General features: G+C 41.7%; 1 protein-coding gene across 1 annotated transcript in view; it reads left to right on the plus strand.

The window, feature by feature from the left end:
- The window catches only part of CSGALNACT2 (chondroitin sulfate N-acetylgalactosaminyltransferase 2), a 45,005-nt gene that overhangs the window by 6,504 nt on the left and 11,071 nt on the right, over nt 1–27,430 (plus strand). The window contains exons 2-4 of the mRNA XM_084845257.1: nt 15,035–16,275; nt 24,696–24,912; nt 25,623–25,724. Coding sequence (XP_084701383.1) covers nt 15,618–16,275; nt 24,696–24,912; nt 25,623–25,724 — 977 coding nt within the window. The 5' untranslated portion in view covers nt 15,035–15,617. The remainder of the gene's footprint in view (nt 1–15,034; nt 16,276–24,695; nt 24,913–25,622; nt 25,725–27,430) is intronic.

Here is a 27,430-nt window from a genome sequence, read left to right on the forward strand (position 1 = left end):
CGTGCCCGGAAATGGACTGGCAACCAGTGTAGTTGTTTAAATACTTGTGAGATATTCCATAAAGTTGGCTCCAGTTAACACAAAAAGTGCTAGATTACTAACGGAAGTTTCTAAGAAGTCTTCAAGGGCAACCCCATGTAGAAGCCATTGCAGCAGTCCAGGGGTGGGCAACTTGTGGCCCTTCAGCCGCTATTTGTGATAGATGCTACTTGGGCTTCAAGTGACAAAGCTAGATTTATCAGCTGCGAAACTGATTCTCTCAGGTGAGTGCAGAACAGTTAAGAGTAGATTCTAAGTTTGGATCTCAAGAGGTGGTAAATACCTCTTGTGAATGGTGACCTGTCTTTTTGAGGCCTTTTAAAATAGTATTATAAAACAACTTACTTATAAAAGTGATACCAGTTCCATTTGTGAAGGAAAATAATGTATTTCTCTTGGAATTTGAAAAATGGTGTTTATCAGTAAATGTTTTTCCAACTCATGCTTCAGATCATGGCATTTAGTGCCCGAGTAAGGCTGTGGTGCTATGTAGTATGATACAGCCTGGTTGCTTATAAAATACCTGCTCTTTTTGCAGGTTATATGTATGTACTATCTTGCTATAGCATGAATAAGATGTGGTAAAATAATGGCACCAAAGCCATCTGGCTATGACATGGTTGATACAGGTGCCAGTGTTTTGGCACCACTGACCTGTATCATTATTTTGGTGGTTAAATAAGCCTGGAAGAAATCATGAATACAATATAGTAGAGGAACTAGTTGATATAGTCAGGGGAATTAAACGGTAAATCTCTTCCTCTATTACATCCTAAAGGGGTATATGCATATTTGAATGCTCCACCCAGGAAGAAAAAAACCCTGAACGAAGAACTATTGGGGAGGTGGGTTTTAGTCTAGCTTTCTCCAAACATACTATTTTTTTATATGAGCAAGGAGCGTGTTTTGGTTTGTTTTGGGGGAGAATTCAAACATGCAACTGCCATGCCTTCCACCAACAGTGTGAAGTAGCATAATTCAGGAAAACCATTAGCACTCAGTTCTGCTGATTGTACAAATGGGCCTAATATTGGAACAGGTAAGATAGTTCTGATAGCTGAGGCACACTATTCTTCTTAATTAAGATCTGGCACACCATTCTCTGAAAGGGTTTCTTTCAGAGTTTTGTAAGAACTGTAAGAACTCATTTCCTGAGAGAGAGCCCACCCTCTGTGTTTCTCTGTGAGTCATTGTCCTTGATAATGACACCTCCAAAGGGTGAGTAACTTCGCTACATCTCTACATCAAGAATTACTGAATGATCCAATTGCACGCAATGCGGGGATCCATCAGATCTATCCTCCCCTAGCAGTCCTTGGTTTATCTGATTTTAGTACAAAGCAGATTAACAGTTTATGGTTGTCAAAATAACCTGATTCATCGTTAGTATATGTATATGTGCAACTGGTGGAGGAGAAGAAGGAAGTGGGATGGTTTAATTTGAAATTAGTTTAGTCTGTGGTTGTAACATAAACTGTTGGCTAACAAGCTTGAATTAGTACATGCACATTTTGAAATAATTACAGTCAGTTATCAGTCACTATCATGAAAGTAATAGTATAAATGAAGTCAAAACCATTAATGAATGTGGTCTAATATTAGGCGGGACATATTGACCTGGTTTGCACATCACTCCAAGCCGTGATGAGTTGTCACCATGGGTGGTTGCAGGGTGACTTAGCGTGACATTTGAACCTGGTGCAGCTTTTCTATCGTGGGTTGTTTTTTTGCAAACAAGCCACCCTGAGAACCGTTGGCTTGTAGTGAGCTTGATAAGAGTGCCTTGTTCTCAGGGTAGCTTGTTGTAATGTCCGAACCTGGCCAAGTCACTTTAGTGTGGGTTGTTTAAAATGATGAGAGAGCTGCCTGGCAAGACGGGCAAAAAACCCTGCCGGCTGCTCCTTGTAATCATACTAACGCTATCCCTTCTCTCTTACATCTTGAAATGACAGTCAATTCATTCCTCCACTTCGCTGCCTCCCTAGAAAGTGACACCTCCCCCCCCCCCAATCTTTGGGAAGATTTGTGCAAATTTAACAGTATTTCCCCCCCTGCCCCACTTTTGGGGAGATTTGTGCAAATTTATTTTTTCCACCTTCAGGGAGATTTGTGCAAATTTAGTGTTATTTTTCACCTTCAGGAGATTTGCGCAAATCCGCTTCAGCGCAGTAACTACTGCACTTTAGTGGATTTGGCTTAAATTTGCATATGTTTAGCAGTCCTGCTCACTGCTGTGTAACCCTCTTCTACATCTGACAGCTGGCAACAAAGACCAGTGGAGGAATTGACAAGCACGAAGGGTAGGGAGGAGCTGAAAGTGGCTGGCAGCTGCAGGAGAGAAGGAGCTTTAGGGGCAGGTGTTATTACTTCAGTAGAATGTGAAGCAAGCCTTTTCTTTAAAAGGTGTTTGCTAGCAAGGAGAGCCCAAAGTGGAGGGTGAAATTGACAGGGACATTGACAAGAGGGGAATATGGCTGTGCTGAGCTCAATAGCAGACAGGTGGTCTTGCAGTCTGACACAATTGTGCAAGACCCCTAAAATATATATATATTTTTAAAGTTTGCGAACTTGTTCCCACGTACATAAGGGCTCAGAAGCTTAAATCTCTTTGGCGATCTGGTGAGGGGGGGCAGTTTCCTTCGTGAGCTGGCAACCCTAGTGGACCAGCTGGAGAAACGGTGCTGATGTAGGGAACAAGGAAATTAGGATTTCAGACACAAAGACTCCTGGGATATGGGCCAGGAGTGGCCAAGAGGACTGAGAGGGACTGAGGGAGAAACAATCCATGGCAATCCACTGAGTGGGCGACAGTACTCGTCTGTCGGGAGTAACAAACAAGCCACCCACCCACTGTGGCTTATTCTCAGGGTGGCTTAGTGTGATGTGCGAACTTGCCCACTGTCAAAGTTTCTAGGTAGTCTCATTGTATAATTGTGTGCACTTCATCACTGAAGCAGGGGCTGGGCAAGAAATGTAGTCAACATGGCAAACATAATCTTCAGGTTTAAAAACTTGTAGTGAGGGCCGGCCAAGCTGATGAACATCAGAGTGGATTCTGTTTGTAGCAATATGGAATTTCTTACTGGATATATGATTTTCATAATACTGAATGCCCATTCACACTTTGCCATTGATCTAATTGAAGTATCAACAGCTGCTTTAAGTGGCTGAAGGTTCTTTGATTTACTGTCATAGGGCTCCTTCTGTATTCTTGAAAGGTTTAGAGAGCCTCTTTCTATCTTTCAGCCTTGCCCAGGTTAGAATTGTTTGGGGCTGGGAGAGGCAGAAGCAGGCAGGTATTTGAATAGATAGCTGCTTCTTCCTCTAAAACCTAAACCAGGAGTAGGCAAATTGGTGTCCTCCAGATGTTTTTGACTGCAACTCCCATAATTCCTGACTATTGGCCAGGTTAGCTGGAGCTTATGGAAGTTAGAGTCCAAAACATATGAAGGGTATCAGGTTGCCTTTCCCTGGCCTAAACCCAGCAGAGCTTGTGGCGTCTCAAGTTGTTGGAAGAAGAAGCTGTCTTCACAAGTGCCTGCCTCTCCTAGCTCAACAAACAGCTGTGGCTTGGCTGTAGTTACTTTTTGCAATAATGGTGTAACCCTGCTTTGTGTAGCATGCTGGGATGGTTTTACATCTGTTGAAAAGAAATAGAGTGGCATCTCATCTCACTTTGAAAACTCGGCACAACCCAGTTGCCTTGTTATCTTCTTAAAAAATGAGATCTTTGGCATGATTTTGTCCGTGAGTGACATTTAAAAAGCAAGTTATAAATTGTCTTCCTTCTCAAAGTTAATGAGTGGAGAACAAGATATGACTAGCTGTTTTGTCTCTTGATGAGCTATGTTATGCGGACCATGTAAAAAGAGTTTGGATTGGGTGAAGTCAATTACAGTCTGGTCAACATTCTGTAGAATAGGAGATAGATGACAGTGTCGTGGGAAAGACATATTTTGATGTGAAGCCTAAGTTTTGTTCTCTGTTGGCCATAACAGTATGCTAAGCGATTGTTCTGAGCTAACAGTGTGATAGAAAAATATCAAATATATATTTCCATAGACGATGTTATGGGATGTAAAAATAAATTAAATTACTACAGTTGTAATCTGTAGGAACTAATGATGTGGAAGATTTGGCTTGTGATAGTTTTCCATGCAGATGTTATTAATTTATTAATTTATTTATTTGCAATATTTATATAACACTTCTCATTTGAAATAAATCCTGAAGCAGTTTGCAAAACAATAAAAACAAACAAAAACCACACACACAGATTAGTATCATGAGGTTGGTACAAAGATAGCTCATGGCTGCGGGAAACCCAAAGGAAACAGATACGTCTTAAACATCTGAAACATGCCAGCACTGAGGCCTGACGTACCTCAGAGGGGAGATTGTTCCACAGGGTGGGAACCACTGCAGAGAAGGTCTGTCTGCATGTCATAGGCTGTGGCATGGACAACAGGGCCACCCCCCGAAGATCTTAGTGGCCTGGGAGGCTGGTATAGGGAGAGATGTTCCTTGAGGTTCTGAGTTGGTCTCAGAACCTCAAGGAGGTTCTGAGTTGGTTCTGAGTTGTCTAGGTCTTTGTATACTAATACCAACACCTTAAACCTAGCTTGGTAGCAGAATGGCAGCCAGTGTACATCCTTTAGTACAGTAATATGTGTGCAGTAACACACCCTAGTCAATAACACAGCTGCAGCTTCCGAAGCAGCCTTAAGGGCAGCCCCTCATAGAACACATTACAGTAATTCAGTCTTGAGGTTACCGAAGTGTGGATTGTAGTTGCTAAGCCATCCCTGTTCAGGAACGGGTACAGTTGGCATACCAGCCTAAGCTTGTAGTAGGCACTCCTGGCCGTGGAGCACCCGCAAACTGTGAACCTCTTATTTCAGGGGGAGTACAATGCCATCCAGAGTTGGGAATTTCCCTAATTCCCAGACTTGGGCACTACTCACTTACAATGCCTTTATCTTATCGGGATTCAGCTTCAGCTTTTTGGCCCTCATCCAGCCCACCACTGTGTTCCAGCACTGGTCTAAGTTGAGAATCTTGATTCAGATGTAATGGAGAAATAACGTTGGATATCATCAGAGTACTGATGGGGGATTTAGGACAAGATGCTGTGTTTATATTTTGGTTTGTTTATAGCAGGGGTGGGCAACTTGTGGCTTTCCAGATGTTTTGACATACCGTTTGCACCATCGGCTGTGCTGACTAGGATTGAAGGGTTTTGCAGGCCAAAACATCTGGAGGGCCACAGGTTGCCCACTCCTGGGTTATAGGGACCTTGTTCTTGTTAAACTTATAATATATAGTCTGTTCAGAGCAGACAAATCAACAGGGAATAGTAGGAAAATGTAGAGAGTAGTCATAGTGTGTATCACGGGTTTCCTCTGGATGAGCTGCTGTTCCTTTATGTTGAAATATACCAATAAGACTCTTACTTTGAAGAATAGAGTTGTATGGGATAATATGCTTGTCTAGTTTAAATTAAAACTAGAGATCATAGCTTCAATTCATTGCCTATGTGGTGTAATGGTTAAAATGTCAGATAGGACTAGAGAAATCTGTGTTCAAGTCCCCACTCTGCCACAAAGCTCAGTGGGTGACCTTGGGCCACTCACTATCTCTCAGCTTAACATCTCACAGGATTGGTATGAGGCTAAAATGGAGTGATGGGGGTGGGGGCATGTATGCCACCTTGAGCGCCTGGTAGAAAGGTGAAAGTAAATATAAATAAGTAAGTGAAGTAAATAAAAATACATTCTGCAAATACAACTTCTGCTGTAAGAAATTATATTTTATTTGATTTTTCCATTGGTAAATATGAGAAATCATGATGTGTATAAATTAAGTTTGGGGGAGAAAGCATTCAGTATGCATTTTAATCAAAAGTTACCCAATTTTGCTCTTTCGAACCACTGTGTGAACTAAAACACGGTTATCTGTTGAAATTCTCACTTCTCTGCATTTTGCAGTGGAGTTCTCCAATTTTTTTTAAAAAGCATATGAAAATACATATATTAGGGAAAATAATATTAAAAATGCATTATAGCTATCTATTTATTTATTTCATTTTTATACCACCCAATAGCCAAAGCTGGCTTGGCGGTTCACAAAAATTAAAACCACAAGGTACAGCATAAAACAATATAAATATGAAAGCTTAAAACTACAATATTAAAAGTACAACTAGAAAAAAACCTAGCAGCAATGCAAAGATTTAAAATACAGATTTAAAACAGCAGAGCTAAAATACTAGAATGCTAAAATGCTGGGGAATAAAAAGGTCTTCAGCTGGCGCCAAAAAGAGTACAGCATAGGTGCCAGGTGAACCTGTCTTGGGAGCTCATTCCACAGCTGGGGTGCCACAGCAGAAAAGGCCCTCTTCCTGGTGGCCATCTGCCTCTCTTTGTTTGGGAGGGACTCCCAGGGAAGGACTCCTGAAGGTCTGGGCAGGTACATATATAAGGAGGCAATCCTTCAGATAACCTGGCCCCAAGCCGTTTAGGGCTTTGAATATAAATATCAGGACTTTGAATCAGGCCCAGACATGGACTGGCAGCCAGTGCAGCTGGGAAAGTACTGGCATAATGTGATCTTGTTGGCCAGTCCCCATTAACAATCTCGCTGCCCTGCTTTGGACCAGCTGAAGCTTCTGGACCATTTTCAAAGACAGCCCCATGTATAATGCATTGCAGTAATCCAGACAAGAAGTTATCAGAGCATGGATAACTGTGCCTCAAGTGACAGTTCTGGGTCCAAGAGCACCCCAAACTACAAACCTGATCCTTTAGGGGGAGTGCAGCCCCCTCCAGAACAGGTTGAACATCACCTAGCCAGGCAGACGAACCACTCACTAACAGTCCCTACATCTTGTCTGACTTGAGTCTCAGTTCACTGGCCCTCATCCTGTCCATTACTGTGACCAGACACTGGTTCAGAACAGCCGCTGCCTCATCGGGATTTGATGAAACAGAGAGGTAGAGCTGGGTATCGTCCGCATATTGATGGCACCTCTGCCCACACCTCCAGATAACCTCCCGCAGTGATTTAATGTAAATGTTGAACAGCGTAAGGGATAGAACCCTGTGGAACCCCATAGCATAGTGGCCAAGGCACAGAGCAATAATCCCCCAGCACCACATTCTGGAGTCTGCCCTCCAAGTAAGAGTGGAACCACTACAGTGCAGTGCCTCCAACTCCCAACCCAGACAACCTATCCAGAAGGATACCACGGTTGATGGAATCGAAAGCCGCTGGGAGGTCCAGGAGAATCAACAGGGTCGCACTCCCCCTGTCCCTCTCACAGCAGAGGTCATCCTACAGGGCGACCAAGGCGGTTTCTGTTCCAAAACCAGGCCTAAAGCCCGATTGAAATGGATCTAGATAATCCGTTTCATTCAACAGTGCCTGGAGCTGTCCTGCAACCACCCGCTCACGCACCTTGCCCAGGAAGGGGATGTTGGCCACTGGCCTATAATTGTTAACATCCTCCAGGTCCAGGTCAGGCTTTTTCAGGAGTGGTCTAATTACCGCCTCTTTTAAAGCGGCAGGCACCACTCCCTCTCTCAGGGAGGAATTTACAACCTCCTGGACCCAGATGGATATTCTTGTTCAATGTAATAAGCCAGGAAAGATGAGAGTCGAGCACCCAGGTGGTTGACTGGACTTGGCTAAGCACCTTGTCTGCTTCCTCAGGCCTCAATAACTGAAACTCATCCAATAAAACTGGAGCAGATGGTACTCTGGACACCTCTACTAATGGAACTGCATTAATTGTGGTGTCCAGTTCATGACGAATCTGAGCGACTTTATCTTCAAAATGCTGTACAAACTCATCACAGCATCCTACTGAAGGTTCCACAGTTTCTTTCCCTGGGCCCAGAATGTAGGAGGCCATGAACCACTTGGGAAAGCTCCACTGGATGGCACTGAGAAGATGAATGCTGGTGGAAAAGAACTGTCTCTTTGCCACCCTCACCGCCACAGAGTAGGCTCGATAATGTGTCTGATCAGACTCAGCATGGGTTTTCCTCCACCTGCGTTCTAACTGTCTCCCCTCTTGCTTAATTGCTCTCAGCTCAGATGTATACCAAGGAGCTGGCTAGGCACTGCTCAAAGGGAGAGAGCGCTTAGGCCTGACATGTTGATATTCGAGTCATCTGTGCACCCCGCAGAGCAAGCTTTGCTTTGACAGGAGCGCTAGCCATACCAGCGGAAAAATCCCCCAAAGCCCTCTGGAATCCATCATAGTCCATTAGCCTCCAGGGGTGGACCATTTTAATGGGTCCCCCATCCTTGTAAAGGGGAAAGGCTGCAGAGAGTCTAAACCTCAGTAGGAAGTGATCTGACCATGACAAGGGGGTAGATATTAATCCCCCCACTTTCTGATCACCATCTTCCTGCCCAGTCAGGAAAACCAGATTAAGCATGTGTGCTTTTACATGTGTTGGACTGATGACATGTTGAGACAGCCCTGTGGTTGTCATGGTGGCCATGAAGTCCTGAGCCACACCAGATACAGCAGCTTTGGCATGGAAGTTGAGAACCCCCGGAACCATCATTCTGGAGGTCCTCAACACCAAATCCAAGACCACCTCCATCAGCTCAGGCAGGGAATGTGATAGGTAGTGGGGTGGGCAGTACACCAGCAGAATCCCTTATCTGTCCCAGGTACCCAACTCAAGGTACAGACACTCAAGATCCTCACTCAAATGAACAGGAAGCCTAGAGAGGGAGATTGTATTGCTATAGACCACAGCACCTCTGCCTCCCCAACCCTTGAGTAGGTGTTAGTGCTGGACCAAGTACCCAGGACAGTAACCCCTCCCAGTTCCCCCATCCAGGTCTCAGTAACACATACCAGGTTGGCCCCCTCCTCCACAATCAAATCACGGGATGAGGGAGATCTTGTTTTGGATTCAACAGCAGCAGCATCAGACCCAAGGGCAAGCTGGTAAGGCCACCAGGAACCATCTGGTTGGGGGAAGAACCAGAAGAAGGGATAGCCATATGGTATCTAGCCCCTCTTCTCCTCAACCTTATATTAGGAAGATTGGTTTAAACATACGTATATATTAGGCAAAATGCATACAGAATGCATGTATTAGGAGAAATAAGCACAAAAACACTTACACATTTTCATGCAGACTTTAACAATTCTCAGAGTTTGGGATGAATCAAACAAGACTGGAGAAATACTCAAACTTGGAGACCAGACAATGAGAAACTGAGAGAAACCAAACTTGACAGAATTGTCTATCCCTAGTGTATAATCCACAACACACAGGGTCAATGTGGCACCCAACATTTGACTATAGAATGTCTGGGGAAAATGTTACATTTGCCTAGTACAGGGATGGGTAACCTACCGTCTATGGGGTTTCCCCATCTGGCCCATCAGCTTCTGTCCTGGGCTCTGCCCTCTCTCTCAGAACCCACCTCCTGCTCAGTGCTAGAGAAAAGTTGCCTTTTACTAGTGCTGGGCAGGGTAAGGTTGCCCCTTTCTCTGCCCACAGAGAAAGGGGCAGATCAGGGATTGGGGCTTTGGGAGGGTGTGGTCACTCCTTGACATCAACTAGCCTCCAGGAGGTGTCATGGATTAACCCTAACCCTAATCCTCCACAACTGGAACAGTTCCTCACCCCTAGCCCAGTGGCTGTGCTGCTGTGCTGCTGTGCTGAGTCACTGGCAGAGGCATTGTTTGCTGGCAGAGGCATTGTGCCACAGTATACCAACGTTTTTGAGCCTGTGGGCACATCTGGAAATCTGAGAAACTGTCCTTGGCATCACTACAAAATGGCTGCTGTGGGGGCTTATCTAATCACAAATTAAATGAGTACAAGGCGGAGTTTGGGTGTGAACCAAATACCACACTGCATGTTTGCCCACAAAAGCACAACAAATATCCATTTCACAAAAGAAGAAGTAGTGATGCTCAGACCGCACACACACACCCCACACACATATACAGGCTCTCCTCTCCAGTGTCCCAAGCTACCAGCCAGCAGCAGGGCCTGTTCTTTGATAAAGTTTTGGCTGAATGGAGAAAAGCAGGGCGCTGGCCTCCAGCTGCTCCACCCTTTTCCTTTCCTTTCTGTAGAGGAATTCTGGGGAAAGGAAATGAGGCGATAGGGCAACTGGAGGGTGGTGCTTTGCATTCCAGCTTCCCAAGGTATTTCTTTTAATTTTATACATACATACGTACATACATAAAGTCAGAGGACCTTGGCAGTACCAAGGGAAGTGTTTCCCGGTGGCATATTGGCGACCTTTGCAAACGCTTTGCCATCTCTTTGTACTGTAGATGTTGGAAGGCTTGATTTGGGTTTTCTTTCCAGTCATATAATGTCATTGTGATCTATAGATTAGCTACCACTGTTGCTAGCCCAGTAGAATTTTGGATTTGGGTCAAAAGAATTAAAAGCCCACTGAATAGAGATGAGCACTTTATATTGACATTAAAGGAAGTTGCACTTGATCATACAGTAGCTACCTTTCAAGGTCCTCATGACCCCCCCCCCCCAAAAAAAAAAGCTAAATGTGAGGTAGCTTTATTGTGTGAGATTAGCAGGATTTACAGCTGGGGGAGTAGCTCAGCCTTCTGCGTTATGACTTCACAAAACATCTGATAGATAAACCAGTGATCTCAAACCTGTAGCTTAAAAACAATTATCACGCTAGTAGATCCCATGAAGATTCGTGAAGGGTACTGTACTGTTTCCTGTAAATTGAATATAAATGGTTGCTGCTTGGAAAAATGCACCTTACTTAGTCCATTTAAATGGAATAATCAAAGAAAATCATGAATATGATTTGTCTCTTGGAGATAAAATTACTGAGGTTCTTAAATGGAGCTGGATAACCACAGAACAATTTAGCCAAAGGACCACTTTGTAGCCTAGAAAAAAACCAACATTTGGGAAATGAAATTCACATATGTCTCAAAAGTAAATGTGTGTGATTAGGTCATTACTGTAACAGAAATATTTGGCTAGCATAATAAAAGCTGTCATGAAATTTGGTTGGCTTCCCTTTTCAGAGTGTTAGTGAGATTTCTTTGTAAGAAGTAGAGGCCTTAGTCATAACTAATGGTAATTTTTTTCTCTTGCATCTTATGGGAGCGGCACCTATACATCTTACACCAGTTGCTGGGGTACATGGGCAGGAGCATGCTGTTGTACTCCTGTCCTGTTTGTGGGTTTCCCATGGGCAGCTGGTTGGCCACTGTGTGAACAGAATGCTGGACTTGATGGACCTTGGTCTGATCTAGCATGGCTCTTCTTATCACTGACAGTGAGGAGATGCTGGTCTAAAACACTGGACCTCAAGGAACTGAGATAGCCCAGTGTGCTAGCTAAGGCTATATATGCCCTGCTCATTTCTACCCAGATGTTTTTCTGCCTTCCTCCCTGTTAACAAAAAATGCTAGAATCATGCTTCCCTGTCTCTGGACTGAAGCCCAGTTTAAACATGACACAAAAGGATAAATTATACCATTTAGGGTTGACCAATGTAATATTGTCCAATGTTTTAATAATGGTTAAGTATTTTAAGGTACTAACTTTATCAGAACAATAAAAAAGATACTTTCATCAAGTTTGATACTTATGCTAACTATTGTTTCACAATAAGATTTAACTTTTTAAAATGTATTGAAATATTATAACAATACTATTGGGTGAGGTTTCTATAAATGTGAATGATTCACTGAAATGTTCTCCTCTTTGGCTTTTATCCTGGAACCCGGTGTGAGCCTACAGTTACTTTATTTTTCTTTTAATTTCATTTGTTAAATTTTGTAACAGCAGCTTTTTAAAAAGTTGTTTGAGGCCAATTCTTCAACCATCAGTATTATGGTTTGATGATATTTGAGCTCCTACTAGTTGACCACAATCAGTTGACAATATTTGATCAGTCTGTTGGCCAGCATGTCACTCATTCAGCATAAATTGCATTAAACAGAGTTGCTGAGTTAAGTATCCATGGCCCTATAATACATTGTGTTAATGATGCGCATATAGATGCCAGCAGCCTGATTTAAAAATGATATGTTCATGGAATCCCACCTGGGTAAGATTTGGGTTTGTTTTCTTAATACATCTGGTATGTTGTTCAAACTGGGCAATACTACTCATCCAGCTCCCCAAATCTTGGCTCTGTTTCAGGCTACTTCTATCAGATCCTATTATTGTTTACTGCAAGTCTGTATCTTGGATAAGACTATCCACAGCACCGGCCTAGCTACAGATAGTCTTCAAAGTAAGTTTCTGTGAATAATGAACTTGTTCACTATTCCCCAGTTAACTGAGCCAGTGAAACCACAGAACAAGGTAGTTCAGTTTTGACCTTCAAACTGCAGGTCATATGTATCACTTTTCTTAAAGGTGGTCATGCTGATTACTGCAATCGGGCAAAAACTGTGGGGCACACCAAATTCATGTGATAAGTGACTGTATAGAAGAGAAGACCATTGGTGTTGGAAGTACATTCCAAGGGTCAGATGGACGATATTTGAGGATTTTTTCTCTTTAAGTTAAGGCTTCTATTCCAATGAAAAGTTAGTTTTTCTAGTTACAATGATGTTGCTTTCACATGCAGAGTGATGTGTTGAAATCGGAAATGGCAAATATAGATACTTGAATGGTGTAAAGTCATTTATTGGCAGTGGTCTTCTCCCTTTCCAGAATGCATATGAGAGTATCAATTTAAAATACATATGAGGACTTATTTGCTTTACCACAACATAGCTAAAATTCAGTAGAGCTACTGGAAGCCGTGTAAAGTTGTTTCGGGTATTGGATCAGGCTCTTGAGCTACCAGGTGGCCATCTGTTATAGATGATGATTCATCCTTGTCCCTTTCCAAAGCATTCAGCTTGTTAGATTATAGCTGTCTGCCTTACTCTTTAGAGAAAAGGAAGCTTGCTTCTCAAATGTAAAATGTATTTGGATGTAGTGGTGACTGGTTAAAGAGTGCACTGTTTCCTTATAACTGTTCTTACTGCTCGTCAAGAATGTGAGTGCTGCCCTCAAAAGGATGTTCCATCATAGTCAAGAATGTGGACTAATGCTGTGAGGATTCCCCAGGTCAGAAATGGGTTGTTCTATGTCTGTTGCCACTGTTGGCCTGATCTCTGCTTAAGGGTATAAATAGGCTGAGCTTGCTTATTCCTGTTTCCCATACCCAAATATAGATATCTGCAGTCTTCAGTTAATAATGATATAAGCAATGCTTAACTTCTATTTAATATTTTTATTCTAAAATAAAAATGTGGAATATTTTTTCCTTTGCAGTATCTTGAATGGACTGTCTAAGAAGTTGTATGTACAGAAAATTCTGTTTTTACTATAGATTTAGAAGTAGATTTAAACCCAGCTACTACATCTGCTCCCCCAAATACTGTGGAAGGACAGTAAGCTAATATAGAGATTGGAAGCTGTGTTTGCCTCATCCCTTTGTCCTAGTTTGGCACATGATGCGCTCTCTCCCTCTCTCTCTCTCTCTCTTTCTTTCTTGATCAGATCATTGACCAGGGTGCAGATGTGAAGACTCAGCTGCTATCACTTCTATATGCATGTAACTTTTATTAAACACTCTTAGTTTGGCTAGACTCTTATCCTTGCATGCTTTTCTGTAGTTTATACAAGCATTGTCTTAAATATATCTATTAAAATGATAAACTAGAGAAAATCTTATCTTGTCTCCATGAACATATTCCCTGCTCCCCAAAAGGCCAAATCAAATGACCTTAACACTCTGCCTTTGACAGGTGTTTGCTGGTACTGCTAATACATCTCTGCTCACGCTTTGCACAAAGGTAGTATGGTTTAAGAGGTTATGCTGAGACAGTCTCAAGAGATTACACTGTGACCTATGGGAGGAACTAGTTTCTATAATGAGTGGGTGAGTTTCAAGACATTTTGGGCTTTATAGCACCAAATCCAGACCATGAATTGTCTGGGAGGCAGTGCTAACACCCAAGAGTATTGTGTGATACAATCTCGGGCTTGGCATCTCACTCCAATTGGGCATTAGAGTGGTTTTGGAAGTGTAGTCCCATGTAGAGCCAAATACAGTAGTCTCATCTCTTGGTTATGAAGTTGTGCTCAGAATTATAAAGTCTGCCAAGGCACTCAAGGCCTTTTTGGTCAATGTGAAAAGCACACTGGCCACTAAAGCAAACTGCTGTAGCTTCTCTCTCCCACCTTTAACTTGTTCTCAGGTTCTTTCCCATCTCCTCCTTCCCATTCCTGGTGACCAATATGTCCTTCTCATTTTCCCTCCTTTCTGTGGCTTTGCAGTCCTGTGAGCCCAAGATCATTAGATGACGTTCTCCCGTCTGCTGGAGGGGGAGGAGGTTCTCTTCAAACCTCCTGCAAGTTGGAAGGCAATTCCATGATGTAGCCCCATCACATTTCCTTTAAAACAAAAAACATCATAACCACCTCAAATACAACTGAAAAACACACACTCTAGCTAATTTTCTGAAATTCTATATCCCTGTCAAATTTGATGGTCCATTTCCACTCTGCAAAAACTACAAATAACTTTCCCTCCAAAAGGTGATAGAAAATCCTGCAGGGTGATATAAAATGTGATCAGGAATAGAAGCAAAATTCACCAAGTTCTTAATACATCTGTTATCTTAAAGAAAGCTGGTTATGGTGCTTTCCAGAAATGACTAGCACAGGGAAAGAATTATGTGACAGCCTACTTATAGGGTTGAAAAAGCTGTTTTTTATTAGCCCGTTGGATGAGCCTGTTTCAGATATTTCCATAAGAAGGAAATCAGTGATGTGTAACCTAGTAGAAAGAATTGAAGCTTTACAACGGTCCCCTGTCCTGGATCAGCACAAAAAATAAAATTTGTCATTCATCATGTCTACATTTTTAGGATATTAAAGCTTGCCTTTATGTCATGCTTTCCAGATGTCTAGTTGCTTTGTAGTTCTAACGGAGTGTAATTTTCATTTAATTTTAGGCTCTTGCTTAATTTTGCTGACTCAGATCACAGATTTCCAGGAAGAGTGAGACAGAAGCAAAACATGCCAGAGGAAAACATCATGCAAACTGTCCAGCAAAAATTACTATTGCTGAGATATTGATGACATCTGTGGTGTGCATAGATGGATGTCAGCAAAAAATGCCCTCATGGGTATAAGAACATCCAAAAGCTGAGAACTTTTTTCACTTTATACTTCTCAGAATTTGATGATACATTTTTAGCTAGTTGTCTTTGGAAAACAAAAGCATAATGAAACCTTTGTGACTTCAAGTTTCTATATTTAGACAAATTTCCCTGAATTTAATGGGGACTGTACTTGATAGTTTCGACTGTAATTACTTGCAGTAATGGAAGTTGTAATAATACTGGAACTTGGAGTTGAACAAGACAACTGTTGCCTGAACAAAACAACTGTTGAAATATTTTTTTCCTCCTCACACAAATGGATGTAACGACTGAGAAAATTGTTTTGCTTCCTCTTTAAAACTATGGCTCCTTTCAGATAGAACTAGCAAAGCATGACCAAAAATACTAAAAAAAACCTAAAAGTGCTCTAAGAATGCCCAGAAGAGGCTTAATATTTCAAGCCAGGACTCGATGGCTGTTGGTTGGTCTTGCTTTACTGTTGAGCTTACTGCTGATCATGTACCTTCTTGAATGTGCTCCACAAACAGATAGCAATGGATCACTTCCTGGTGTTGTAGGGGAGAATTTTGGCAAGGAACACTACCAAGCCCTCCTGCAGGAGCAGGAAGAGCATTACCAAACCAGGGCAATGAGCCTCAAGCGCCAAATTGCCCAGTTAAAGCAGGAGCTTCAGGAAATGAGTGATAAGTTGAAATTGTTACAGGAGAAGAAAAGTCCAAGAGTCAACAACATGGGCTACCAAGGCACCAAAGAACAAGCACCTAATGATCTCCTAGAATACCTGCATTCTCAAATAGACAAAGCTGAAGTGAGTACGGGAGCCAAGCTGCCTAGTGAATATGGAGTCGTTCCTTTTGAAAGCTTTACCTCTGTGAAAGTGTTCCAGTTGGAGATGGGACTCACACGACATCCAGAGGAGAAACCGGTCAGAAAAGATAAGCGAGATGAATTGGTGGAAGCAATTGAGGCTGGTCTAGAGGTAATTAATAATCCCGATGAAGAAGAGGGTCAAGATGATGTTGATGGAATAGAGGACAAACAGCTTTACAATGAAAATGATTTCATAGAAGGTACTGTATCAATGTAGTTCTAGTTTGTGTTAAAGCATTCTACACAAAACAAATTGGCAGAATCTCTGAAACAATAATCAGTGAGCTAACTTGTTTTGCTTTTATATAAAGCATGATTAATGGGGCTAAAATATTTTAGATTAGTTAGCAGCAGGCTTGGTCCAGTTCAGATTTAATGCTGAAACCAAGTTTTAGAGATGGGATCATGGAATTGTAAGAGCTCCTCTCATATATGAGCTCCCCCTCCCCCCTTATCCCTTTTACCTAGGTATGCTCCTAACCCTGATACTTCAAGTGAGTCTATGAGCATATGTGGTTTCATCTTTACCTGTGTTATAGTTGCATAACTGACAAAGCCAGGTTGAGGGGTGGGCTCATGTATGAGGTGTGGGTACACACTCTTCTGCAGCCCACTCCTAATGTCTAAATCCTCGCTTATCTCTCAGACTGAACCAGCCTCAGTTATACGTATCCTAGGGGCTAGATGCCACAGATTTTCTCCTTCTTGATAATTAGAATTATATTGCAATTCTTCTCTTGTAATATTTATTCTGTTTATGAGAATTCAAGGAATTACTGAGAATGGTGCAACTGAATAATAATAAGTAGATACAAAGACGTCCACATATTCAAACAGGGCCAGAAATAGTTACTGACCTAGTGTCTGTAATATGTTTCATATTATACCATGAATAAGGGAAAGGAAAAACCACATTAATGTTCCAGAAAATTCTGTGTTCACTTAGAACCAGTGCATCTGTGTGGCATCAATCTGCATTACTTAATTAGAATGGTATGGATCTGACCAGTCAGCTAAGGGTTTTGTCTCTATGCACAGAACCTTAAATTATTATTCAGAGTTGTATCAACTTTAAAATAATTCCTAATTTATATAAATTGCTGTAGGACCATGGAGTAGCTATTACTACTACATGGAGACCAAGAGTAGCTATTACCACTCTTTCAATGGTACATTTATCTGCCTGATAAAAGTTGTCATAAGCTTAAAGGTTTACAGACTTTACACGCTGATACACAAAACAGGTAAAGTAACGGGTTGCCTTTTGATAACATTCTTTGCTGTCTGTGTGACAAGAATACTCCATCTCACCTAGGTACTGACCTGGTGTCTTAGCATTCAGTATTAACTCAGGCCTGCCCAACTTGTGACCTTTCACTGCTGTAGATGATAATCCACCAGGGTTTCAAAAAACTCCTGTGGTCTTTTGCCTGCCTAACTAAGCTCTTAAAACCAAGGGAATTGTCAGGCATCTGGAAGGCCAGCATATGTGGTGTCAGGGTAGAAACTGAGCCGATAGAACCCCAGAGCAGTTCTGATTCTGAGGAGGATCAGCAATCCGTGGGAGAGGAGCCAGCTCATCCCTCACAGGCACAGCAGCTGGCAGAGATTCCTCCTACTGGCATTCCTGAGATAGATAGTGACCCAGGCAGTGAGAGAATGCGGGAGGGGGGCTTGCTAGACGCTCGATGCAGATGCAGGGAGTGACAAGCGATGGAGGGTGTGGAAAGGAGGCGTAGCAGCCGTTTGGTGCGCAAGCAACAGCCGCCTCCCATGGACCCAAGGGAAAGAGGGAGGATCTCTCCCTAGCCCATAAGTTCAGGGTCTTCAAGTGATTCTCCTTCAAACGGGGACCAACTTTCTACCCGGAACAAAGGCTACTCTGCTGTTCATTGCTTAGTCGCTCGTGATTAGCATCTGAAAGAGTCATTAAGTTGTAAAAGGATTAAAGCCTTAAAAAGAATCCTTTCGTCTGTGTCTTGAGTTGGCTATTGGAGTGTACTGAAAGAGCCTGCTAGGGCGCTCCTGACATGTGGATGGTGAGCTGCATTTGACATAGTGGTAAGGTTGCCAATCATTGGGTATAAATTACCTACCCATTCAGTATTTTGGCATCTGGTTCAGTATTCGGTATTGGTTGAATAAATCAGGTACTTTTTAAAGAGGGTGGGGTTAACTTTCCCCCCTTTTGACTTCATCTCTTGGCCCACCAGGTTCTGTCTGACTTGACACAGTCCACCAGGCTCCATCCTCTGTCTTTCTCCTTCAGTCCATTCTCCCTGGTTCATCCACAGATCATGTATTTTTAAAATCGCAAGTTGACCGCTCTACTTCAGTGGGTCACAAGCTCTACAGGCCTGCAAGTCAGGGTAGTGAGTTCTAATGTAGTTCATAGCAACCTTTTTTTTTTCTTTTTTTTTTTACTGTAGTCTGGCAAAACATATTTTAGTGATCCCAGATTGAGTGTACTTGACACTCTACACTTGAAACTCGTACACAATATGCCCAGAAAGTCAAAAGTAGAAAACTGCTGTGACCATACTTGAATGATGCATAAAACAATCTGTTTGTTTTGGGAGTTTTTGCAGTCAATTATTTTGGAGCTAGAAGATGTTTACAATAGTTTCATTTTACTGCTAGTTCTTCAGGCAGCAGAAACTAGTTATTTTCTCTTTTGGATGCCATGCCATGCTTTACAAAAAGCAGCTATTAAATATGGCAGTGACTTCCTAGGCTCATTGAAAATGTTCATGTCCAAGATTGCCTTGAGACAGTCATTTTCAAGATGTCGCATCACAGTGGTAAGTAATACCATTATTTTTTTCCATTGGCTTTATTTCTACGGTCATGAGTACTTCTGCAGTTTTGTGATTAGGCATTTAAATCTTCAGGTGTTGATTGATACTAGTTCGTTCTACTCAAGTGTGAAGCAACCCCCTCCACCCCAATGGTATGTTGCATTGTACATAAGGTATGTGAAGCACTTTGAATACCCATAAAGCCCTCTGCAATTAGTAAGTGATTATTAATCACTAAAGCACAATGCTTTCAGTACAAAATAAGCACATTCCCTTCATGGCCAAGTGTGTACATACTTGGATTATAGACACCATCAAATCATTCTGCAAATTCCAGGAAAATAGCTGTGGGAAGTAAATCATTAAGAGTCTGCTAGTAACTGGCCACGGTAATACAACACTTCCTTTTAGCAAGAATAGGAACTTTTTAGTAGTTACTCTGCAGTTTTATATAGCTGAGGAAATAGCATTGGCTAAACTGTTTTGGCCAGTTAACAGAAGATTTTTGGTCAGAATTTAGCAACTATGGCAACCAGTAACTCAGTCTTCCCCTCTCAATATTTCATTTGCTGTACTAGTTTTAGTATCTTGTATGTCTGGTTACTTCATAAAAATTGTAGCCCAGTTCAAATGTCAGCAGCTTGCATCAACAAATGCAGTATTTTTTCCATACACATCTAGCTGCCTTACTTGATATTCTTGAGTGGAATTCCTAAGTGTTTTTTAATGGATCAGTTAAGAGTCCAGTTTAAAAGCAATCCTGGGTGTTAACTGCAAATGTTTAAATGTTAGGATTTGTGCACATCAGTACTGCAAGAAATGACAACCACAAATCCGGAAACAAAGTTGTCTTCTTGATATCAGAATCCTTCGATTTTCAAATCTTTGGCAGGCAGTGGGCTAATTTTAAAAACCCCACACAGTTAAAGTTATTACCACTTTAATTGTGACTTTTCCTGTTAAGCTTAAAGATGTAGAGAAACTGACAAAATAAAGTCAAGAGTTGCAAGTAGATGCTGAATTTCAAATTACATCCATGTAAAATCTAGACGTCCTATCAGAGGTGATGCCAGTATGCATAGCACTATGCAAGACAATAGCACATGTTCGATAGGGACCACTCAAACAACTTAACAAGACACCTAAGTAGGTCTCTGAGCATTTGGTCAGATACAGCAGGACTCAAGAGTAACTTACTGTGGAAAATTTTACAAAATGCAGTACTTTCTTTTGAATGTATAAATCAAGGATGTTAGTTGCATTTGAAACTGGTTATTTTGTTTACGAATTAGTTTCACTCCGTCATTAAATAAAATAGAACTGTCCATTCATTTCAATACAGTATTGAAGTCTAATATTATTAGGGTTAACTTGATCATTACACCATGCCTGAGAATGCTAACCATTTTGCAAAATGGTTAGTAATAGTCTTTAGTTATATGGTAGGAGGGAACAGAACAGGAGCCTCTTGAGCATTGTAAAAGGCATCAACAGCCCCCATTGAAGCAAATAAAACTGAGATTATGTGTTTGTACTTCTCTGCATTAGTTAGTATGCCAGCGAACATCTGTGCAAAGCATGATGGAAATCCTCATGGACAGATAAGAGTTATTTGTTGCTGCTGTTGGGTTTTTACCGTCCTCTCTATACTGGCTCCCATAAAATGCATAAAAATACTAAAGCATGCATCCAATACGTTCAGAGACTGTTGCTGTTCAATAGTCTTGGACCATTCTGTTACAAGATACCATAGAAATGTTTGTAAACTCCCTGGCATTAAATTATATTAAAACTCCTGGGCCTAAGAAGGTGGACTTAAGGACTCTGAGTCCATCGCTAGTCTTAGAGGAGAAATCCTATAGAGATAGATGGACACCTCTGACCTCCCCTGAAGTCGGAGGCGACCGCCTATCCAATGCAGGGCAGAAGCAGCACAGAGGAGAGGATTCCATCCGTGCTGCAGCTGCCCTGCAGTTTGCCTTAGATGTGCGTTTTTACGTGTCTAAGTAAAAGAGGGGGCGGGAACGGAGGGGGGGCAGGAACGGAGCTGGAGATCACATAGGAAAGCTGTCTAAAACAGGTTGGCCTGGCTAGACTGAGGAATTAGACATGAGTTCCACACCCACCAATATTTGTTCAAGGAGGAGATTTTGAATGTTATTTTAATAAATCGTGTTTTGCCTGTGGATCAACTTCCCCAACCGCTGGCTATCATAATTTTCTACAGAGTCAGCTACCTATTCTGCAACTTCTCAGCCTGGTTTATGTTTTGGGTTTTTTTTTAACAAGCAGTTAGTTGAATCTCTTCACTTTAAAATCTTAGGAAAATGTCCATGGATCAGTATATAGCTATTAATATATTACTGTATATCAAGAACTCAGGGCTCAGTATACTAAAGAGAGGGTAGCTTCTCTCTGGCTACCTTTCACAATGGTACTGCTATATAAGAATATAACTTCCTAGTTATCAATTGCTATGATGCCTTATTGTGCCAATAAGGCACAATATGCCAGTGTGTCGCACAATAGGACCTAACAGCCACTGCACTGTAAGCCCCTCACCCTACATAGACTTACTTATCTACAAGCTGGAAATCTGTACAGCCTTAAAGTACATAGTAAATGAATTATCAAAAGCAACTATTCCGTTTTTTATTTTGTTTGCTGCTTTAATAGTTTTGTCTGCTGGGCTGTTCCTGGAAATGTGCCTGCTACCTGTTCAATAGGGGAGTATAAAGCTTATTGTACAGCAAGCCTTGAATCAATACTTTGGTTGATAAGCATGAGAAATAAAAATGGAAATAACCATACTTGCGGTAGTATTAACTTCCTTGGTATGCATAGTTTCTGACTGTTTCTGAACTGATATTGCGCCACATATTCCACAGGAGAAAAATTGTCCTGCATTTGAATTAATAAATTTTAAATACTTCCATTCAGATTATATAGAAAAATCAGGATTATTTAAATGACTGTGTTTGAGTGAATTTGTTGGGTGTAGTGTCTAATCTGAACATATATTGTGGAGGAACATGTAATCGAAGTTCTCCACTGCCTTCTAAGAGAGAATGTATATTGCAGAGCTGTAATAGAACAGAAATTAGGCCAATTGATTATGTTCCCCTGGTTGCTTTCTTCTAAGAAATAGCTGATTTAACTAGAAATAATTTACTTTTAAGTACCATTTACCATCTTTTATCTTTATTTATTTATTGCATTTATACCCCGCCTTTTTTCCTCTTGCAAGGAACCCAAGGCGGCTTACATTATCCTCCTCCTCTCCATTTTATCCTCACAACAACAACCCTGTGAGGTGGGTTGGGCTGAGAGTCTGTGACTGGCTCAAAGTCACCCAGTGAGCTTCCATGGCCGAGTGGGGACTAGAATCCGGATCTCCCAGCTCCTAGTCCAACACTCTTGCCACTACACCAATGAAAAACTGGGAAAAGAATCACTGTTTGCTTTTTAATTATGCTTAAAATTAGTTTAACAACTTGGGTAGTTGCACACAATTTTGATTTTGGGGTAAGTTGATTAGCCTCCAAGCAATACTGTTAGAAAAATAAAATCTTCATACTGTTAGATTAGCTGGCTTTAGTTGTAAAGAAATGCATGACTGACTCTGAGGTGAACCCAGTGGCTGGACTGAGACGATGCTGATCCCTGATTAGTAAACAATCAGCCTTGCCAAACTGCAGGCTCAGCTGTTGGAGATAGGTAGTTGGCATCTTACCCATTTTTATACTGAATTATTCTTCCCAAATGCCTGCTTAATATAAAAGCAAGGAGGCAATTTGTTTGGATTTGTCTGTTTAAAGATCTGAAGGCAACTCATTCCTAGACACTTAGTATTTTGGAAGAGGTAGGGTAATCTAGTCCACGGTAGACTGAGTACCTGAACAAAACTGAAATTAGAAGTCTTTTCTAGATCTGTAGAAATCCACCTAGTACTGTTCACTAATATTCTGGATACTATATGTGAGAATTCTATTTGCTAGTGGAGAACTATGGCCCATTCAGAATCTCTGCACACCCTGGGTGCTTATACTTATGTTCAGCCTGACTTTATGTATGTTTACTTGGCAGCTGCCACTGATTTCGGAGGGACTTACCCCTACATAAGTGTGCATAGGATTGCAGCCTTTGTGTATCTAGCTCTTTGAAGCAGATAGAAGAGAAAGGCAGATGGTGAATTCTTAAAATTATCCATATATCAGGAATATGTGGTGGCCATCATTCTCCCCTACACACACACACACGTGCACACACACACACACACACACACACACTTACACTCTGCCCTGAAACAACATTAGGTCTGGGGAGAGGATGCTATATTGTGGTCAGGCTGTCAGCACAATTGCCACCACCACCACAGCTGCTATTGGTGAGCTTCCCCACCCTCAATAAATTATTGGAGGCTTTCTCCTCCACCTGGAGAATATTCAATAATATGGTCCTCCCGTTTTTGCCATGCACAGATAGGGTGGAGAATGTCAGAGGTCATTTTTGCTCAGCTCTGTGCAAAACCATTCCCTGAAGAATACCCCCTTTCCCTTCCAGTTAGGCAAAGATTTCAGTTTGAGCAGTGTGTGTAATATCTCTGCAAAGGACAATAGTATTCAGTTAGATCTACCACAGTTGATTTACTAGTGTATCCATCAAGGAAATAGGAGAGAGCGTTATTTTACTTCTTGCAATGAGTGGTTTCTGAGGCTGACTACAGGAAACTGTTTGCTACTCTGGTTTCTATGATGTCTAAATACATGTTGTTTGGAGGTAATGTACATTTGTTGGCAACGATTATCCTATCTATCATCCTTTAGTGCAGGGCTTCTAAATTTTTGTAGATTGCATTAAGGATATGAGAGCTACCTAAAGAATAAATGATGCTGCTTTCTGGCATCCTCATCTTCTCTCTCTCTCTCTCTCCCCCTCCCTCCTTCCCCCCCCCCCCGCCTCCCGGATCAATTATGAGCAAAAAAACTGATTTAAAAAATGGCAGCAGTTTTCAAAGAAATGTTGGAAATTAGCATTTCAATTACTAATCTAAATTTATAAGATAAGCAGGTTTATAAAAAACTGAATGTGTTAATATAGATTATGTTGAAAGCTCTCTTGGGAACCTGATTTGGCCAATAGGCAATTTAGAATTTTAAGATAATATTTACTTATTCTATGAGAGTCAGTAAACTGATTTTAAAGTATTGATCTTCTTGAAAAAAGATTAGCTGCAGCTTAACACAGTCATCATCTGCTGCTTACTGTAGGACTTGACCTACTAAGCATCTTAATCTGTCAATAAAAATCTACAATAGATACTGAAAGCATGTGCCTGACTTTCATTTTGAACATTGGTTCCTTCAGTGTCTCTGCAAAGTGGAGTCTACAATAAGCAACTTGGCTAGCATTTTGGAGGCAGGAGAAATGCTTGAGTTTGCATTCTTGTTGCAGGAATAGTTAAGGAGGTGACTCGTAGAGTCAGGTCATTGTTCCATCTACTCTGACTTGCAGCAGCTTGTACAGGGTTTGATTGAGGTCCCTCCACATTTTGGTACCTGAAATACTTTAAGTGGAAATTCCAAGGATTGAATATGGGATCTTATACACATAAAACATGTGGTCTGCCATTTGTTGGTGGCTCCATTTTCATGCCCAGGTGTTTTTTTGTGGGGTTTTTTTTTTTGAGAATTATATATACCTGGCTTTGTGCCAACCTTGATATATTTTTCATAATGTCTAGTAATTCCTGAAGCGGTGGACTTTGTCACTGCGTTTAAAATCTGTGACTGAATCAATTCCTCCTGTAAATTGTTCTTAAGGTTATTACCGCACTGAGAGAGACAAAGGGACACAATATGAATTGTTCTACAAGAAGGCAGATGATATGGAGTACAGGCATGTCACACTGTTTCGTCCATTTGGGCCCCTAATGAAAGTGAAGAGTGAAACTGTTGACATCTCCAGGTCAATAATAAATATTATTGTTCCCCTTGCTGGAAGGACGGAGGTGTTTGCACAATTCATGCAAAACTTCAGGTAAGTGCATCAGAAACTAGGCCCTATATGATCCAGTGTAGTCTTCCTGGAAAAATGTAAGATAAATACAGTGAATCTTCCAATGGAGCAGTTAGCCCAGCTGTTATTCTCATGCTTAATGGCCCTTGTACAACACTGGGGTTTCCATCTTCTTGTTTGGAGGAGCATCTTCTCAGTTAAATCTGTAGGATGTCATTTGTCGCTGATATATGCTAGAGTAGCCTTCCCCAGCCTGGTGCCCTTTATATGTTTTGGACTACAGTTCCCAGCATTTCTGACCATTCATCATTCTGCCTGGCACTGATGGGAGTTGAAGTCCAAAACATCTGGAGGGCACCAGGTAGGGAAGGCTGCGCTAGTGTAAAGAACTTGACCAAAGATTCTTGGAGCATTTGATATCTGAAATATAATCTCTTGGATCAGAGTAGTAGCTTGAATGCTTACCCTGTCTCAGGAGGCAGTAATGGAAAAAAGGCACAAAGGAAGAATGGGCTAAAGCTATTTGTCATTCATTTGTAATAGACTTCACACCTATATGCCTGTAATTCAAAACAGTAGCACAGTAACTTCATGATTAATTTAGTCAAGTTGAATTACAAGTCTATTGTGTGTGATATTTGCTAACTTTAAATACAAAATGCTTGGTCCAGAGGCCTCTTGTTAAGCTTGTGCAATAATAGACACAGCACACTGTCATTTTTCTCCTCCAGGGAAGTGTGCATTAATCAGGACAAGCGGATTCACCTCACTGTCGTATATTTTGGACGCGAGGGGCTTTCTGAAGTCAAGAGCATCTTAGAATCTGTTGCTAGGTGAGTTGAGAAAGTTCAAACATTTGATTATGTTGAAATTTTGCAATAACAAAATAAGTTTTACACATACACACAACCAAATGATTATGTAAAAGCAATGCGGCAATTAGCTGTTTGTCTTGTCTTAATGTGCAGCTGGTATAATTGATTGATTGATTGATTGATTGCATTTATATCCCGCCTTTTTTCCTCTTGCAAGGAACCCAAGGTGGCTTACATTATCCTCCTCTCTGTTTTATCCTCACAGCAACAACCCTGTGAGGTAGGTTGGGCTGAGAGGCTGTGACTGGCCCAAAGTCACCCAGTGAGCTTTCATGGCCAAGTGAGGTCTAGAACCCGGATCTCCCGGCTCCCAGCCTGTCACTCTCACCACTACACTACACTGGCTCTCATAATGTTGGGATGATCTCAGATCAGGAAAAGGGTTGTAAAGGTGGGGCAGCTGGGCAAACATTAAAATAGATTATAAAATGTTATCAATGGTCACATTTTAGTAAGTAGCAAAGGTTTTTTATTATATATATTTGAAATTTCTCTTACAAGAAAACTGAATGCGGCAAACTATATAAAAACATTCCAAAGACATCAGACAGGAATGAACACAACCCTTGTTTTAAAAAAGCAGCAACCAGCAATCTGAGCAGCAGCAACACAAATAATCAAATATAATTGACAATCAGCTACTAACCAAAGCTTCCTCAAACAATTGTGTTGTCACCCAGTGGTGAAACACCAATAGTGGTGGAGGCAGGCAAGCCTCCCTGAGAGGACATTTCACAATGACACTGCAGTGACTGTGAAGGTCCTGTATCTCATGGTCATTCACTGAGCCATGGCCAGCAGGAGGACGCACTGCTGCTGTCATCTATGGAAGGGAATGTCCAGGAGATGGCAGTTCTTAAGGTAGCTAGATGCTAAATCTCAAGTGGTTGACTAGGGGTGCTCAGTCCTTCAGTTTCCATCATGTTCTGGTGGAGAAATGGCTGTGTGTGAATTAAGCATGTATGAGAGTACCTTTGTTCCATTCTTTTTATTTGCTGCCTAAGGGCGCAATCCTATGCAGATAGGTGGCCGCCTCTGAACTCGGAGGCGACCACCTATCCAATGCAGGGCAGGAGAAGCACGAAGGGGATCGTTCCCTCCGTGCTCCTCCTGCCCTGCATTTTCAGCTAGACAGCCGCTTTTGGCTGTCTAGCAGTGGGACGGCGGAGCGGGGGAGGAGGCTGCCAGACGACACATTGGATGTGTCGTACTGGCATTTCTGCCCGCCCCAGAAGACCCCCCGGAATGCTCCATTTTGTCTGCTGCTCTTGTGAGCGCGGAGTACGAGGCTTCTCTGCACTGCCTGTGAGGCAGTGTGGAAGGAGAGGAAGGTAGGTTCTCGGAAAACCACATATCCTATGGCCATCTAGCTGCTGACTAGTGGCCATAGGATTGCTCCCTCCAAATCCTTTCCTTAACGTAGTTATTAGTGCTGTTGAATGTGTGTTCAAAGGTGCTATCTAAGATGTGCTAAATATGGTAAATAGTCCTTCAGCTTAAAAATTGCTTCACCAATAAAAATGTTTAAATGGCAAAATAGGGAACAATAAGCACTGGAAGAAGTTGTCATGTGTTTATGGTTCTATGTTCAAAAGGCTATCCTGGTAGGGAAAATGGCATTAATTGTGGAGTAATTCGCAGCAAAATTTAATGATAAACAAGGT

Source organism: Heloderma suspectum, chromosome 3 (assembly GCF_057233095.1).
Source record: "Heloderma suspectum isolate Gila_16-S chromosome 3, 16-S_ref, whole genome shotgun sequence".
NCBI classification, from domain to species: domain Eukaryota; kingdom Metazoa; phylum Chordata; class Lepidosauria; order Squamata; family Helodermatidae; genus Heloderma; species Heloderma suspectum.